At 38.8% G+C, this 16,262-nt stretch overlaps 1 protein-coding gene across 1 annotated transcript in view; it reads right to left on the reverse strand.

Moving 5' to 3' along the window:
- Nucleotides 1-16,262, reverse strand: part of CTNNA1 (catenin alpha 1) — a 347,088-nt gene that overhangs the window by 107,296 nt on the left and 223,530 nt on the right. Inside the window, exons 5-8 of the mRNA XM_079701645.1 lie at nucleotides 14,321-14,487; nucleotides 13,662-13,781; nucleotides 5,000-5,269; nucleotides 2,324-2,527 (exon numbers count right to left, since the gene is read on the reverse strand). Of these exons, the coding sequence (XP_079557771.1) occupies nucleotides 2,324-2,527; nucleotides 5,000-5,269; nucleotides 13,662-13,781; nucleotides 14,321-14,487 (761 nt within the window). The remainder of the gene's footprint in view (nucleotides 1-2,323; nucleotides 2,528-4,999; nucleotides 5,270-13,661; nucleotides 13,782-14,320; nucleotides 14,488-16,262) is intronic.

The following is a 16,262-nucleotide window of genomic DNA, read 5'->3' on the forward strand; positions in this document are numbered from 1 at the left end:
CCAGCTAGAAATAATCTCATCCTCCTTGCAATCCCCATGGTATTTTAGTAGTACCTATGATGGCACTCCCAATAAATGTTCTGTAGAGATGCTGTATGTTTCAGAAGGGAGGGATCAGTGCCTCATTCCTCCTCTTACACAGTGCCCAGCAAACTACTCTGCAGATGACACATACTCAATATGAACTGAGTGACAGGAAGATACTGCGGGTTAAGTTCTGACTGTCACTGGAGGTTCTAAATGTTCTTGAATGTTTCATAAATAAGCAAAAATCTATCCCTAGTTGATTCTGCTTCTTGCAGACCCTTTTATCATTCTAAGCTTTCTTCAAATGTGCTTCATTGCCCTCCCCCTTTATCCTCACTCCATCACTTTTTGACAGGACACAGCCTGATCACTGTTATGTGAGTCAATTCAAGGAAACTAAATATTTTTATCTTTAGGAGAAATGTGTTCAGAAATCATCTTCTAAAATATATTTCTGAATACTGAGAGAATTTCTTTCAAAACCCCCACCATAATCCTTAAATTTCAGCCTGACATCAATCACTGTTCTAGTTTTCACTTACATAATAAAATGTTATATAAGAGTGCTGTTATGGTCTCCATATCTTCAGTATAAATGAGTATCTCCCACCAATACTTACATCCATGGCACAAAATAGAAAGTACTATTTGTCTGGCATTCTGGGGAGAATCTAGGAGGTACCTCATGATCAGAGATGACTAGTCCAAGATCTGACCAACCCCAAGACTCAAGGAATATCTTTTAGACTGGTTAGGAAACTCTAGTATAGGGGAATGAGAACAGATTTATCACATACTCTTCCCCACAAAGGCTGTTTTTAAAGTGGTTTCCCAATCATAACTGCACTGGACACTTTCATACCACTTCAGCACACGACAGTAGATAACTGATTCACATACATGCCATGAGTCTTAGTTTCCCTGAGCCAGTCTTCAAATTATTCATTTTTTATATTTTCTGATTTTCAGGCTTATATATGGGTTTTTAAATGTGTCCCACATTTTCAATGTGACTTATCAACCGCTTCTTCCATTTGATTTAACAAAGTCTCTAATCTCATTTTTCTGAGGTAGACTGCATACGATCAAAACATGGCAATGGCTTAAAAAAATTCAATATGCTTCACTAATTTCACAATATGGTAGAAACCAGATAAACACAGGAAAGCATTCATCTTCACCCTAGGAATTCCATCATGACTCACCATTATATGTTCACTTATATAAGAATATAAGTGAACAAACAAGATGTATGGCAAATGAACAAATGAGAAAGCACCAAAGATCTTTTCGTGAAAACTATTAAATAGGGAAAAATCACTAGTGATAACTAATTTGCATTGTCCTTCTTCCCTTTAAAATGATTTTATATAATTTTTATTTAATTTATTCCTTCTTTGCCACAGTAAAATACTGCGTACAAGGTCTAAACTACACTAACCCTAAACCAGCATTAAATAACTGGAATGAAAGAAGTATTAGGGAAGGAAAAAAGAAGACATTAACAATACCGAAAAGAAATCAACAGATACAGTATTTTCTACGGCAAAAAAATTGTCAGGTATCCAATTTCACAGCACTGGTTTTTAAACACAAACCTTAAAAATTAAAAAACACTACTCAGTTCACCTAATACAGCTCTACTTGGCAATTACTTACTCTTATAGCACTGCACATGGCTCATTCAAATAACTTCATCAACTATGAATATTTTCAGCATTCCATTTTGCCCAAAATTAGACGGCCACCTACATGTGATAATGGAATTTTAGGGGTACTGAAGGTTACTATCCCTAGTAGACACATGCTGAAATATTTAGAGGCGAAGCAATACAATGTCTGCAACTTACTTTCAAATGTTTCATAAAAATAAAAAGGTTGTATATGTGTATATATACATATACATGCATATATTTATATACACAAACATGCACATGTGTTTACATGTTAATTGGTGAATCTAGGTAAAGGGTAGATGGGTGTTCATTATATGATTTCTGTAAGTTTAAAATTTTTCACACCAAAAAGTTGGGCAGAAAGGGGGCACTACAGAAAGCCATTTATCCATTCCTTGAAAAATTTTACTCCACCCGAGAGTCAAGAAGCTAAAAACATATTTGACATATATAGTTAAAACATACTTGATACGTATAGTTAAAACATGTATAGTTAAAACACCTCTTAACATGTATAGTTAAGACCCAACAATTATTATGGAAAACTCCTGTTACTTCAAAGAAAGTTCTGAAAAACACCTCAGATCCAATATCTGCTATAGAAAATTCCTCTTACTCACGTTGCCCATGTACTCCGAGAGCAGGTCCTGCAAGGCCTGGCGGACAGCATTACACTCTGCCACGATTCTCTCACGCCGGTCATCACGTGTGCAGGATGAATCAGCCATCAGGGCAGCCCCACTAATGATGCTTTCCAGGCGCTCCTCCAGGGAAGGCCTAAAGCGCTCCTCGCTGAAGCTCAGGGGGTCCACAATGATTTGTTTCTGCAAAGGAAACATTATTGAATGCTAGTGTAATCTCTATTCCCTCCAATATTCAAGAAGGTGAGGAAAGTGTTGATTAGGAACACCAATATATAACACAAAAATTTCAATGCCTGAAACAAAGTTATACTTCTTGGCAGATGAGGGGCATCCCACACAAGTTGGCCTATGGTGGATTACTTCTCAAAGAAGACGCTGGAAGCAATACTATCCAGTGGAACAGGGCCTGAATAAGGTACGATACCACAAATGCAAACAGAAATATGTCGGCATAAAAATCATGTTCACATTACTTAATCTGAACATCTAAAGGTCAGCCTATGCAGTAATAGTAAGTTACCAAATGAGAATTACAAGGAAAATAAACATTAGCACTCTTGTTCTTTTCTACGTACAGAGTATAAAACTGCTACACGACATTAGCAGAACTGTTTCACCACAAAAAATAAATAAAAACAAAACACTGACTTCTGTCTAAGTTTCAGAAAGGAATGAGTTTATAATCAATTTCAATTTTCTTCATCTTATACATTTCATTAAAGCTTATAAACGATTCAGGCTCAAATTTATCCTGTTAATTCCAAACTAGAGACTTTCTTTGCTGAAAGACCTCCAGGTATTCTGTAAGAGATGACAGCAATCTGTCCCAACGAAGTCACTCTCTGAGATACAACTGCCTGCAAAAGAATAAATCCTTCCTCTGTCTTCCCTTCACTCCCCTGACTCCACTTAAATCCAGCTTTACCACTGATGAGTGAGGTCAGGTCACAAGTAAGCTATAGGTTCTAGGTCAAACATCAACACCCCCAGGACAAGATCTACTGGCCTTCCTCAAACTTCTCCACTTGATACAATTTATCCTTACACCAATAAATGCGTGTACAAATATTTTGCCTTTAATTTTTCTTTATAAGAACTATGCTCTTATTGATCTCAGTTTAAATGCCAAGTTTTTTCTCTAAAAAAAAGCTTGCCCTTTTCCAATAAGTACACATCTTCTTTCCCTTCCAAAGAACCGTCAGTTTCAAAACTAAACATACAATTCCTTCGGTTTATTATTAACCTACATTTTAGCTGATTATTTTTTTACCAGATTAAGTTACTGCAGTATTTCTCTGGTCAAAACTGAATACACAACATCTTATTCACAATGACCAACAGGAATGAAGAATGAATGGTCAAAGAATTTTAACATAGAGTCATAGAACTTCAACAGACCTGTAACCGTTTAGTCCAACCCTGTCATTTTATGAATGAAGTTTCACTAGAATCTTAAGAGGTTAAGTGACCTCTGATAGACATTACTCAACTTAGGGCAAAATGTAATCTGTACTGCCTTGAAGGGGGCAGTACCTAATACTGCCAAATTTGAAGGGGAAAAACAACAGTGCCAGTTAATTGTAAGATATATCTTAAGAATTTGCCATAAAGTCATTTAATGTTTAAGGCTCCAGGGTAAAAACTTAGTTCTAACATCATGGTCTTTAGGCTTAACACTGTCTTTACCCAAGACAAAGTAAAGGGGTGAGACAAAGGAAAGAAAAGTAAAGACCAGAAAAAACTGTTAAAATGCACTCCATTATATTGATTCTATACCTCAAAGCACTCCTGCTAATGAAAGGATGCTGGTCACCTGGAAGGCAATTTTCCCTTATGTTAATTAAAAAAATAATAATAACATAACAGTTGGTTTAAAAAAACAAACAAACAAAAAACCACTTTAAAAAAATCTTAAACTGCTGCCATCTACTGGAAGCCATGAGGCATTGTGGGTAGGAATTTAAAACCATAAAACACAACCCAAAAAATTAAGATTAAAGTTGATACATAGGATAGTGTGTACACAGAATATATATACAGAACACATCTGGGGCATCATCTATAAAAGGTAATTATATGGCATTATGCTAAGGAAGTATTTTCATCCTAAATTTGCTTCCACTTGATTAAATTTTGTCTATTATTTAGTCATTGAGAAGAGAAGTGTATCTAGGCAGACAAGTCAGATTAAGATGACAGCACTTCTGCTGTAGTCACTTATGATGTGTCTGTATCTCTCACTGACTGTAAGCCCCTGGAGGGCAGAGCCTAAGTGCGCTTTGCCTCTGTATCTCCCATAGCTTCATATCTACCAGAAGGTTAAAGTCTTGACTGAAATGAACCAAATTCATATCTTCACCAAAGAATGACCTCATAGGAAACACAAGTTGCATAAAAGAATTCAGAAGTTTAAAACTAAAAAAGAAAAGAGAAGGGAAGGGGAAGAGGAAGGGGAGGGGGAAGAAAAGATAAAATGCTTTAGGCCAAGTCAAGGTCAAGTAGACTGATGGTTCATAAAATTTCTTTCAACTTAGACTACAAATCTAAGTAGAAATTGAGCTTTCATGAGAAACCTTTATCACATTTCCCCAGAAATCTGTTAACTTTGAGGGATGGTCAAGAGCCTGTAGTTTCCTCCCAAGTATAACTTACATCAAAGTTATTGAGGGCATATGCCAGTTCTCCTCCTCCTCCACCCTGGTGCTGGGAGGCATCATCTGATGCAGTAGCCTGGGCTGCATTAGAAATGCCTGTGACCGCCTGCTGCAGTTGCTTATATATCAGGTCTCTGTTGGCCTTATAGGCTGCGACATCAGGGTGCTGTAGGCATGCCTGGGATGCAGTATAGAGGATTGGAATGTTTTTCTGCAGGATTCCTCTGGCTGCAGCCATCTGATCCCGATGGCCCATATCTTTCAGTTCCTACAAGAGTAAAACAAGAATATGGGTCCTACTCGTAAAAATTTGTCAGTGAATTCTGAAAAGTTAGAATTTCTACTAATTAGACAATATTTTCATTAACAGCCTGGCTTGAAAGTTCATCACAAAGGAGGCAGTATGGCTTAGTAGGTTAAGAGTTCAAACTTTTCCAAAACACATAGACCTGAATTTGAATCTCCAGCTCTAATTTTTACTATTATGATCCTATTTAAACTCTCCATCTTCAGTTTCACCTTCTGTAAAATAGGAGCAATAATATTACCTCTCTTACAATTGTCTTGAGGATTAAATGGAACAATGCATGTAAAGCATCTAGAACAGCACTAAATAAAAAACAAAACATAAAACTGACTAGCATCTTGATTACAACTTTATAAAGATGGATGTACCTATTCCAACCAAAATAGAAAAATCAGAGACACATTTAAACACAGTAAAACTTATTGAGGATTTCTTTTTTATTAACTTATAAAAGTTCACTGAAAGATTTTTATGAAATTTGGGATGGGATACCACAAGTATACACAAACTACGCAAACCAGCCAGGTGAGGATGTGGCAGGCTGTTCCCCCAAGTACAGAACATCTCCCCACTCCCACATCCCAAAGACCACCTTAGGACCCGGATTATTAAGGCATAAAGCTGAGGCTCATGGACTCCATGACTTTAATCCAAAAGGTTTGTATTTCACTGTAATACTCTATAGATATGTAGTCTTAGGTGAAACTGTCCTTTTTCAATTTCCTCTACCCCATAATTATAATTCAGAGTTAAAAGGATCTGAGGTTCCTAACATGGTTTCAACTACCAGCATCTACTTGGTAAACCGGGTGAATATGCTAAGTGACAATTAAGTGATACCAATAATAAGCAAGATGGAAAGGGGGTATTTCTGGTACCCCTATGTTACTGCAATTACTCAGAGAAAACTAAGTCTTCAGTAAATGTGGATTGCCACCACAGAAGAGAAATATAAGTGATAACCATAACTGACCACCAACTGTTCCAACTCTATTTTACGTGTGATCCTAGAATTTCAATGTTAATGTCACCAACTGAATCCTAGAGTACAAATTTAAATGTTTTTAAAATGAGTATTACATGTACAAACAGTAAGAGAAAACTGACTTAGAAAGGCCAAAGTCAATTACTCAACTTAAAGTCTGACAGCTGTTTAATGGCTCATCTTTCTAAATGAGTTCCTGATTAAGCATTAGAACCTCCTCCCTTTTCCTGAAACTTCATCTCACTATATGTTTTAGGTTTGCATCTTTATTCAAACCTTGTATAATATGACAGCTTACTTTTCCTCCTAGAATTCTTTTCTCATTTGGAATCTGAATTTGCAAGCAATAGCACACAGCACTCCAAATGCCCTGTAGCACCGTACATTAGGCTAAATATTCATAAACAGGACCCTGTGGATTTTGAGAATCAGTGATCATTTCAAGACTCAAGCTATGACAGGGGGTTGAGGCTCACACCATTATGCTTAAACAGCTGGTGCACATGTTCTGTATGGGATTTTCTAAATGTCTTGCCCTCACCAACACCTCAGGGACTTTTAAGTTTTCTAAGGAGGCATTTGCCTTTAAGCACTTAATAATGTCCTTTGTTTTATAAAATGTTTTGCAATCAACTTTGGCATTCTCCCTAAGTATCTATAACCTAGATATCAGTACAGCCTCTTGTAAAGGTTAGCAAAGACACTTGTGGTCACCTAGAGTTATAATAGGTGCCAAAATTACTATTCAACATCTGACTTTCCTAAAGCCACTGCCTGGCCTGGTATGATAAACTCCTACCTTTCCAAAGACTACATCAGGTTCAATACTCAGAAATAGGACCCCATGGATTTAGAGAGTCGACGATCATTTCAAGACTCATAAACTGTGACAAAGGTCTAGGGCTCACTATTATGCGTAAGCAGCTAGTGTACATGTTCTGTGTGGCATTTTCTAAATGTCTTGCCCTCATCACAATGTATCTTTGATAGACTTCTTTTTACAAGTACGGGGGATATATTTTAATCTATGATGAAAATGACAGCCACCATCGTTTGTCCTAACTGCTAAGGTGTTCTATTTTCTCTCTTTAGAATTGCTTTTGCCGTAGGACAAAGAAACTAGGTTTTGTTAAGATAGGAAAATAGACACTATCACAAGGCAGCACTACTTACTATAATAATGATCAATCATAAGAATTCTTTTCAAGATACATAGTCCTGATAAGTAACCCAGATTAGTGAAAAAAAAGTGAGCTATTAGCAGTGTAATAGATTACTTAGAAAATTATAGAGTTCCTTGGTCTACTTTAGCCTTCATGATTCACCAATTTGACCAATCCAGTTATATTTCAAACAGACTCAGGAACAAACAGAAAACATAAAGTGGAAATGACCCCTTTCAACACAATTTGAACCAATGATCACAGGCAGTGACCAAGAAACAGAAGCTAAATTCTAAGCAATCCATAACACTTTCTAACCAAGACCTGGAAATTCAAGTGAAAGTTTCCTCTCATGTGCCTCTTAACAATGTAAAACTGTAGCCATAGATACTTTTTTTTTTGGCCACACCGCACAGCATACAGAATCTTAGCTCCCCAACCAGGGATCGAACTCCGTGATCCCCCCAAGAGTCTTAACCACTGGACTGCTAGGGAAGTCCCCATAGATACTTTTGATCAGATGTCTTCTCTTGGATTCAAATGACTATACTTAAAGAAATGGTCCATGGTCAAACCCATCCAGTACAGGTGATTTACACATAAAACAGTGGCAGTACTATCCATTACCAATTTGTCTGTTCAGGCTTTCAGAAAAATAATCATGAAAGAAAGAGTTCACAGACTAGGTAAGAAGCACGACATTTTAACCAAACCTATTTCAACAAGCTCATGTACCTGGGTGGATAGATTGTAAACATCAAAGTATTCCATCTTTAGCATATTGGGGAGGCAGAGTTGACAATGTAAGGCAGAGGTAGTCCTCTTCACAGGAACCAGGGTGGATGCTGGCAGATCCTTACCTCTGCCATCTAATTCACCCTTACAGTCAAATAAGAGCCTGCAGCCTAATAGAAATTCAAAACTTCTAGTCAGCAAATAATATTCTAGCCCAAGAAAGTAACAGATTATGGTCACAAACAGAATCCCATTCCAGGATGGATCTGCAGTACAGCAAAATGGGTTATTCTCTCTTTAGTTAAACAAATATTTATTGAACACTATTGTATCTAGGCAATGTTCTAGGCATTAGGGATTATAGTAGCAGTTTAAACAAAATCCCTGTCCTCTGGAGCCAGACAAGCCTAGGTTCAAAACCTGGCTCCACCACTTACTAGATGAATGTCCATGCCAAATTACTTAACCTCTCTATGCTACATACAGTTCCTTCACCTATAAAAACTAATATCTGATCAATTATAGGATCTACCTTATACTGTTTTTGTAAAAATTAAATTCACGTTTATCAAGGAACTGTAACAGTGTTTAGCACATAGTAAACACCTTTTTAAAGTTATTCATTATTATTTTCAGCAACATCCTCACCCCCACGCCACGTTGCAGAAAAACCTTAGAGACAAATAGGTAAATCCCAGAGTGCCTGTAGATCTCCTAAGGTTCAACATTTCCTCACTGGGTGGCTGCTGCTTAAATGGTACAAGGGAGGCTAAAGCATCCAAGTACACACATCACATCCAAATACTGCTTCTGAGGAAACACCCTTTTTCTGGACTAGGGCTGCCTGCAAATATAAAAGGCTTGATGAGGAGGTAAATTATTACATACCACACCTGGGAAGAGAAGGAAAGGTCACAGGAGAAAACAGTCCAGGGTACTAAGCATACAGCAGTAGAGGAACTCTGCCAGAAAACACATATGCAAAATTGTGACCAGTAACTGAAGGAGGCCAATGGGCAGTATCTAAAAGAGAGAATGAAATTTCCACCAGGCTGGTACTTTAGGATAAAATGAGTTGAGTTTAATTCCCAAAAACAGCACTAGTTTATAGAAATATACACCAAGGCCCAGGCCCTATAAAAAGTCACTTTACGATCAGAAGGCACACAGGCACCCACAGCCAGCCTATTCAACAAATTCTACTGTAGGAGGCTAAGGCTAAAGGTTAAAGAATTAGGTCCAAGGAAAACTATAAATGACCATGACATACTACAAACCCAAGACAAACTTTAAAATGTATCACTCAATATACCAGCAGAGGGACTTCCCTGGTGGTCCAACGGCTGAGAATCCACCTTCCAATGCAGGGGACACGGGTTCAATCCCTGGTCTGGGAACAAAGATCCCACATGTCGTGGGGCAACTAAGTCTATGCACCACAACTAGAGAGCCCGAGTGCTGCAACTAAGACCCAACGCAGGCAAACAAACAAATAAATAAGTAAATAAATTTTTAAAAAAAAGGATACCAGCAGAAAACAGATGGTAAAATCAAGCTGGGCAATTCAAAGATGGTTTAGGGACTATGCTACAAAAGGTATGGGCAAAGTACAGGAAAACCACAGGCTATTAGGGCACTTAGGCCCAGAGAGACAAAACGAGGCAGCAGTTACCAGAACCCAGGAAGTGAGGTGTGGGGAGAATACCACCCAAGAGAGGCTATGACTTTTAGCATCCCAGGGCAACCAGCAGGGAGGGATAAAACCCTATCCTCACTGTCCTTTGATCTCCTAATAGCGCTCCCAGTGGCCAACCCAACCAGAAGCCAGAGGGCAAAGAAGCCCCTGGATGCAGTCCAGACAGGTCAGGTCCCTGGGGCAGAGAGCAGGGTGACCAAGGGCAGAAAACAGACGTGGAGGTGCTAACAGAAGATCATCTGGCATGTTAACTAATAATTTCAAGATTTTTATGACATCTTATTTTGTAAATGTTTGAAATTCTCTTTTTTTAAAAAAAAATACATCAGCGATTATGAAGGAACTCTTCATGGATTCATGGCACAATGAATTAAAACTCAGGCAGCATTACTTTCCAGTAAGTTTCTCCAGTAGTATACAAAATTCTGGACTATTATTCTGTTTATCTCAAGAACATCATCAATTTACTTATTCCACCATTTTGCAAAGATATGCAATAGTGTCAGTCTAAATGTTTCCTCACTTTCCTCAAATAATAGTAAGTCTTGGGGCTTCCCTGGTGGCGCAGTGGTTGAGAGTCCGTCTGCTGATGCAGGGGACACGGGTTCGTGCCCCGGTCCAGGAAGATCCCACATGCCACGGAGCGGCTGGGCCCGTGAGCCATGGCCGCTGAGCCTGCGCGTCTGGAGCCTGTGCTCCGCAACAGGAGAGGCTACAACAGTGAGAGGCCCACATACAGCAAAAAAAAAAAAAAAAAAAAAAAAAAGTAAGTCTTCATAAGTCAAAATCAGACTAGGTTTTAAGACAGTAAGACTATTCACCAAACTTTATTTTTTAAATATAACTAACATTCATTTCACATATTCAAAAGAGAACTTATATCAAGAATGTTAAGTAAAATAAATTGTGAACATAATTTGGCCAGCTTGCCATATTTATAAAATTACCATACCATCATACAACAAATTCTTCTTCGGATCAGTCAGCCCCAGCAAAAAGAAAAAAACTCTCTTGCACTATTGGTGGGAATGTAAATTGATACAGCCACTATGGAGAACAGTATGGACGTTCCTTAAAAAACTAAAAATGGAATTACCATATGACCCAGCAATCCCACTACTGGGCATATACCCAAAGAAAACCATAATTCAAAAAGACACATGCACCCCAATGTTCATTGCAGCACTATTTACAATAGCCAGGTCACGGAAGCAACCTAAATGCCCACTGACAGACGAATGAATAAAGAAGATGTGGTACACATATACAATGGAATATTACTCAGCCATAAAAAGGAAAGAAATTGGGTCATTTGTAGAGACGTGGATGGATCTAGAGACTGTCATACAGAGTGAAGTAAGTCAGAAAGAGAAAAACAAATATCATATATTAACGCACATATGTGGAACCTAGAAAAATGGTACAGATGAACCAGTTTGCAGGGCAGAAACAGAGACACAGATATAGAGAACAAACGTATGGACACCAAGGGGGGGAAGTGGCGGGGTATGTGTATGTGATGAATTGGGAGATTGGGACTGACATATATACACTAATATGTACAAAATGGATACCTAATAAGAACCTATAGAATTCAAAAATTCAAAAAGAAAAAACTACTTGTGATTTATGTGATGGAAATATAAGCCAACACAAGGACAAATGATAAAAGCACACTGAGCCTACACTAACTAAATTACTCAGGCAGTACAACAAATCTAGCTATATTATCATGTGTAATATTAAGTACTGGAAATGTAAAACCAGGATCTCATATGTACAGATTCAATCTGATCACACCTTACAGCTTAAAATATGAGCAATAACTACTATTCACCAACTGCCCACTGCTGAGGGCCTACTGAATGTCTGGCACTATATTAAATACTTCACACACATTCTTTAATTTAATTCTCTCAACCCTGTGGGGTAGAATTTTATACTAATGTAAATGTAACCAAATGAAAGCTGAAGTCTCCAAAGCTGAGGCTGTCATATATTGGGCATTTACAGTATTGACCCCATGTTCCTCATGCCTGAACTCCTCAGAGTTCTTGCTGAATGTTCCTATTCTCAGGAAGGCTACCCCTGTCACAGACAAGAAGGCAGATCTTTTTTTTTTTTTTTTTTTTTTTGCGGTACGCGGGCCTCTCACTGTTGTGGCCTCTCCCGTTGCGGAGCACAGGCTCTGGATGCGCAGGCTCAGCGGCCATGGCTCACGGGCCCAGCCGCTCCGCGGCATATGGGATCCTCCCAGACCGGGGCACGAACCCGTATCCCCTGCATCAGCAGGCGGACTCTCAACCACTGCGCCACCAGGGAGGCCCAAGAAGGCAGATCTTCATTACTGTGAGTCAGATAGAGTTAACTGCTTTCCTCTTACCAATGATTAGTAAGGAATGGGTATGTTATACAATCCATATTTAGGGCAAATCTGTTAGAGGCTTCTAGATCATTTGCTTATAACGAGAGACATATGGAAGAAACAGTCCTTTTTTTTCTCACTGGACATATTGATGCGTGCAAATGTCATATCTAGAGCTTCTACAGCCATCCAGTGCCAGGCACATTGAAGATGGCAGTGCTGGAAAATGTCAAGAAACTGAATGCTTGATGATACTGCAAAGCCTTTAAATTTAACAACCCTGAACTCACTTAACCTAACTTGGGGCTTCTAATTAGTGAGAATATAAACCCCTCAATGTTCAAGCAGTTTTGGAGCTGGGTGTTCTGTAAACTGCAGCATAAACTATTTTAACCAATACAGGTATTGGCTAACAATAAGAAGAATTCGGGACTTCCCGGGTGGCGCAGTGGTTAAGAATCCGCCTGCCAATGCAGGGGACACGGGTTCGAGCCCTGGTCCAGGGAGATCCCACATGCTGCAGAGCAACTAAGGCCGTGAGCCATAACTACTGAGCCTGTGCGGCACAACTACTGAAGCCTGTGCGCCTAGAGCCCGTGCTCCGCAACAAAAGAAGCCCGAGCACCACAACAAAGAGTAGCCCCTGCTCGCCGCAACTAGAGAAAGCCCGCGCACAGCAACGAACACCCAATGCAGCCAAAAATTAATTAATTAATTTAAAAAAAAATAAGAATTCGTCTTCTCAGTGCTCTTTAAAAATAAGAATAGCACAAGCTTGACCAAGACTATGGAACATTTTGGATGGTGACACATGCATGCCCCCTAAGGAACACACATCTAACACACAGCATCCAGGAAGGGCACAGGGAAGAGTTCAAGCACCCCAACAGCAAAATGCCAAAGAGGTAGGAAAGGCTGGAAAAATAAGAACACTGATCCACATACCACACAACACAAATTCCTAACACTATGAAAACTACTTGAATGGTAAGAAACACTTTAAAAGTTACAAAATATGAAGGGGGAGGTACTTTCTGGTATAGAAGTAATTCCAATATGTTTTGACTGGTTTAAGGTTTTTAAAAGTTTGAATTAAACTCCACCACCAACTCAAGTTCATCCTTGAACACACAGAACAAAAGCCTATCACTTCTCCAGACACTATCACAAACTGCTAAGCTACCTAAAGTAAAATTTTCACAGGAATCAAAATAGGAGCAAAACATGAATACAACTTAATACTAACTTTATTAACAATACTGAAAGGACACATCATAAACTAAATATTTTAATGGAACTATATTAGCAGAGGGAGATATTGGTACCTTTTGAAAACTTAGGTAAAATCGATTTTTCCCACTAGGTAATAATATAAACAACTTAAATGTATCCCCAAATCATGGTTGTACCTGTTGTCTTTTGGCTGCCATAATGTTCAGCTTATCCACTTCAGGTTTCAAGGCCTTATATTGTATTCCCAAGTCCTGTTCAGTGCCAGCATTCCTCAGTTTCAAGATACCGTCTTCTACCTATAAAACACACACCCCCAAAAGAAAAATTCTCAACAATACAAGTCTGTACATAAAGAAGATCTAGAATTTTTTATTCCTTTCGACAGCTACTCACATAGCAATCCAAACTTCCTCTTCAATTTACATGGCCCTCAAACATTTGAGCAGCTACTACATGGGAGTTTTATGGGAGGTGGGGAAGGACAGCATTATTGTGACTTCCATCTAAAAGGATACAATTTAACATATTTTGATTTCTCAACTCTGGAACTCTGCTGGTACAAGGAAATGTTTAATCACTACCACAAAAAGGGAAGGAGTCAAAACAAAACCTATTCTGCAAATTCTTTATTAGAACAAAGACAACACAGGTTCACAGCAGAGCCAGTATGATGTTCACTTGGAACAGAGGAGTGAGTGGAAATTAAAAACATTCCTGGTCCATTTAGGTAAACCAAGTTCAAAACCAAACCAAACTCTAAGAAATGTTGAACTAAGTATGGCCAGCAGCAGCCTCGCTGTGATAGAACAAATTACAGACGTAGGCCTATACTTACAACTTTCAGCTGAACAAGTAATTTGTAGACATCTGCCATGTCAGCCAAAATAAGCAGCCGGGTAACAGCAGAGAGCAAAGCTCGAGCTGCCCGAACCATGTTGCCACGCTTCACGGAAGAGCAGGGATCATCTGCAAACTCTCCAGCAGCACTCTTCATCAAATCACCTGTTTCACAGAACAGAAAAACAAACTCAGCAGAATGAACCAAATAACTGGTCTACATTTTTTAAAAATAAAAATAATTCAAACTTTGTATATTTCATGGGCAGAATTTAGTTTAAGGATTTTTTTTTGTTGTCTTTTTGGTTTTGTTTTCTAGCCGTCCCTAAGAAAAGCACCTTCATACATTCCTGGTAAAAGCACAATATCTAGAAAGTGATTTAGCACTATGTACCAAGAGCCTTAAAAATACTTCTTTCCATTGATCTAATAATACTCCTTTCCAAGAAGGACCATTATATGTATCCTAATGGAAAAAAAAAATTCAAGATTTGAATGGGAGAAAAAAATGGATCTAATGCAATCTACCCTCACATCCACAGAATGATACAGAAACACAGCAACCATTATGTAGGACCATTATACTTCATTAACCATCACAACTACCTAATGCATATAGCTCAAACAGAAACTCACTGGTATGTTCAGTCACTGACACATTCATTTTCCTCATAGCAAAACACTTCCAACAGCTCAAATGCTCAACCAAGCATCTAGTTAAGTAAATTATGGTAAAGCCTACAATTGACTATTATGCAAATATTAACACATATATGGGAAAAAATGTTAAAGCTTATGATGAAATCTTAAGCAGAAAAAAAAAGATGAAATGATAAATGTACGTAATCTGTGTTTAAAAAAATACAGAAAGGGGCTTCCCTGGTGGCGCAGTGGTTGAGAGTCCACCTGCCAATGCAGGGGACACGGGTTCATGCCCCGGTCTAGAAGGATCCCACATGCCGCAGCGCGGCTGGGCCCGTGAGCCATGGCCGCTGAGCCTGCGTGTCCGGAGCGTGTGCTCCGCAACGGGAGAGGCCACAACAGTGAGAGGCCCGCGTACCGCAAAAAAAAAAAAAAAAGAACAGAAAAGACTGAAGTCAAAAGACAAATAGGGACTTCCCTGATGGTCCAGGGGTAAAGAATCCACCTTCCAATGCAGGGGACGTGGGTTTGATCCCTGGTCAGGGAACTGAGATCCCACATGCCGTGGGGCAACTGAGCCCGTGCGCCACAACTATTGAGCTCAAGCACCTCAACAAGAGAGCCCAAGTGCCACAAACCAGAGTCCAAGTGCCCTGAGCCCGCACGTCACAACTAGAGAGAGAAAACCCACACACCACAACTTGAGAGAAGCCCACGGGCCGCAAAGAAAGATCAGCATGCCTCAAGGAAGATCCCGCATGCGGCAACTAAGACCCAATGCAGCCAAAAAAATAAAATAAATAATTTTTTTTTAAAAGACAAATAATAGTTATACTAGGTTACAATCTGACTCTTTACATTATTCTGTACTTATGAAAACATTTTCTATAACAGGTATTATATCCATAATTTCTAAAATTAGGCTAAAAACGTATATTTTACTATATTTATTAGGAATATCCAACTTATACAATCCCAGCTTCAACAATGCTAAGAAGTTACTTATAACATTTCCTAGAAACTTGTAAAATAACTTATTCTTTTTTGTTATGTGTTTCTAATAATAATCATTTAAGGTGCCTATCGTTTCTCTTTTCTTATAGCTGAAAGCAACTGTAGGGCCAGGGCTGTGTCTGTTCCACCAATTATACTGACAGTGCCTCTATGGTGACTATCTTTGGATTCCTGGAAAATTACTCCCTCCCTTGGCTGAACATGTCCACTTCAGATTAAAGCCTAAAGGCTATTCACTCTCTCAACTCTTCCACAAATGTAAAAAAAGTGCACTATCAAGAAGC

Source organism: Hyperoodon ampullatus (genome assembly GCF_949752795.1).
Source record: "Hyperoodon ampullatus genome assembly, chromosome: 4".
Taxonomy (NCBI): domain Eukaryota; kingdom Metazoa; phylum Chordata; class Mammalia; order Artiodactyla; family Ziphiidae; genus Hyperoodon; species Hyperoodon ampullatus.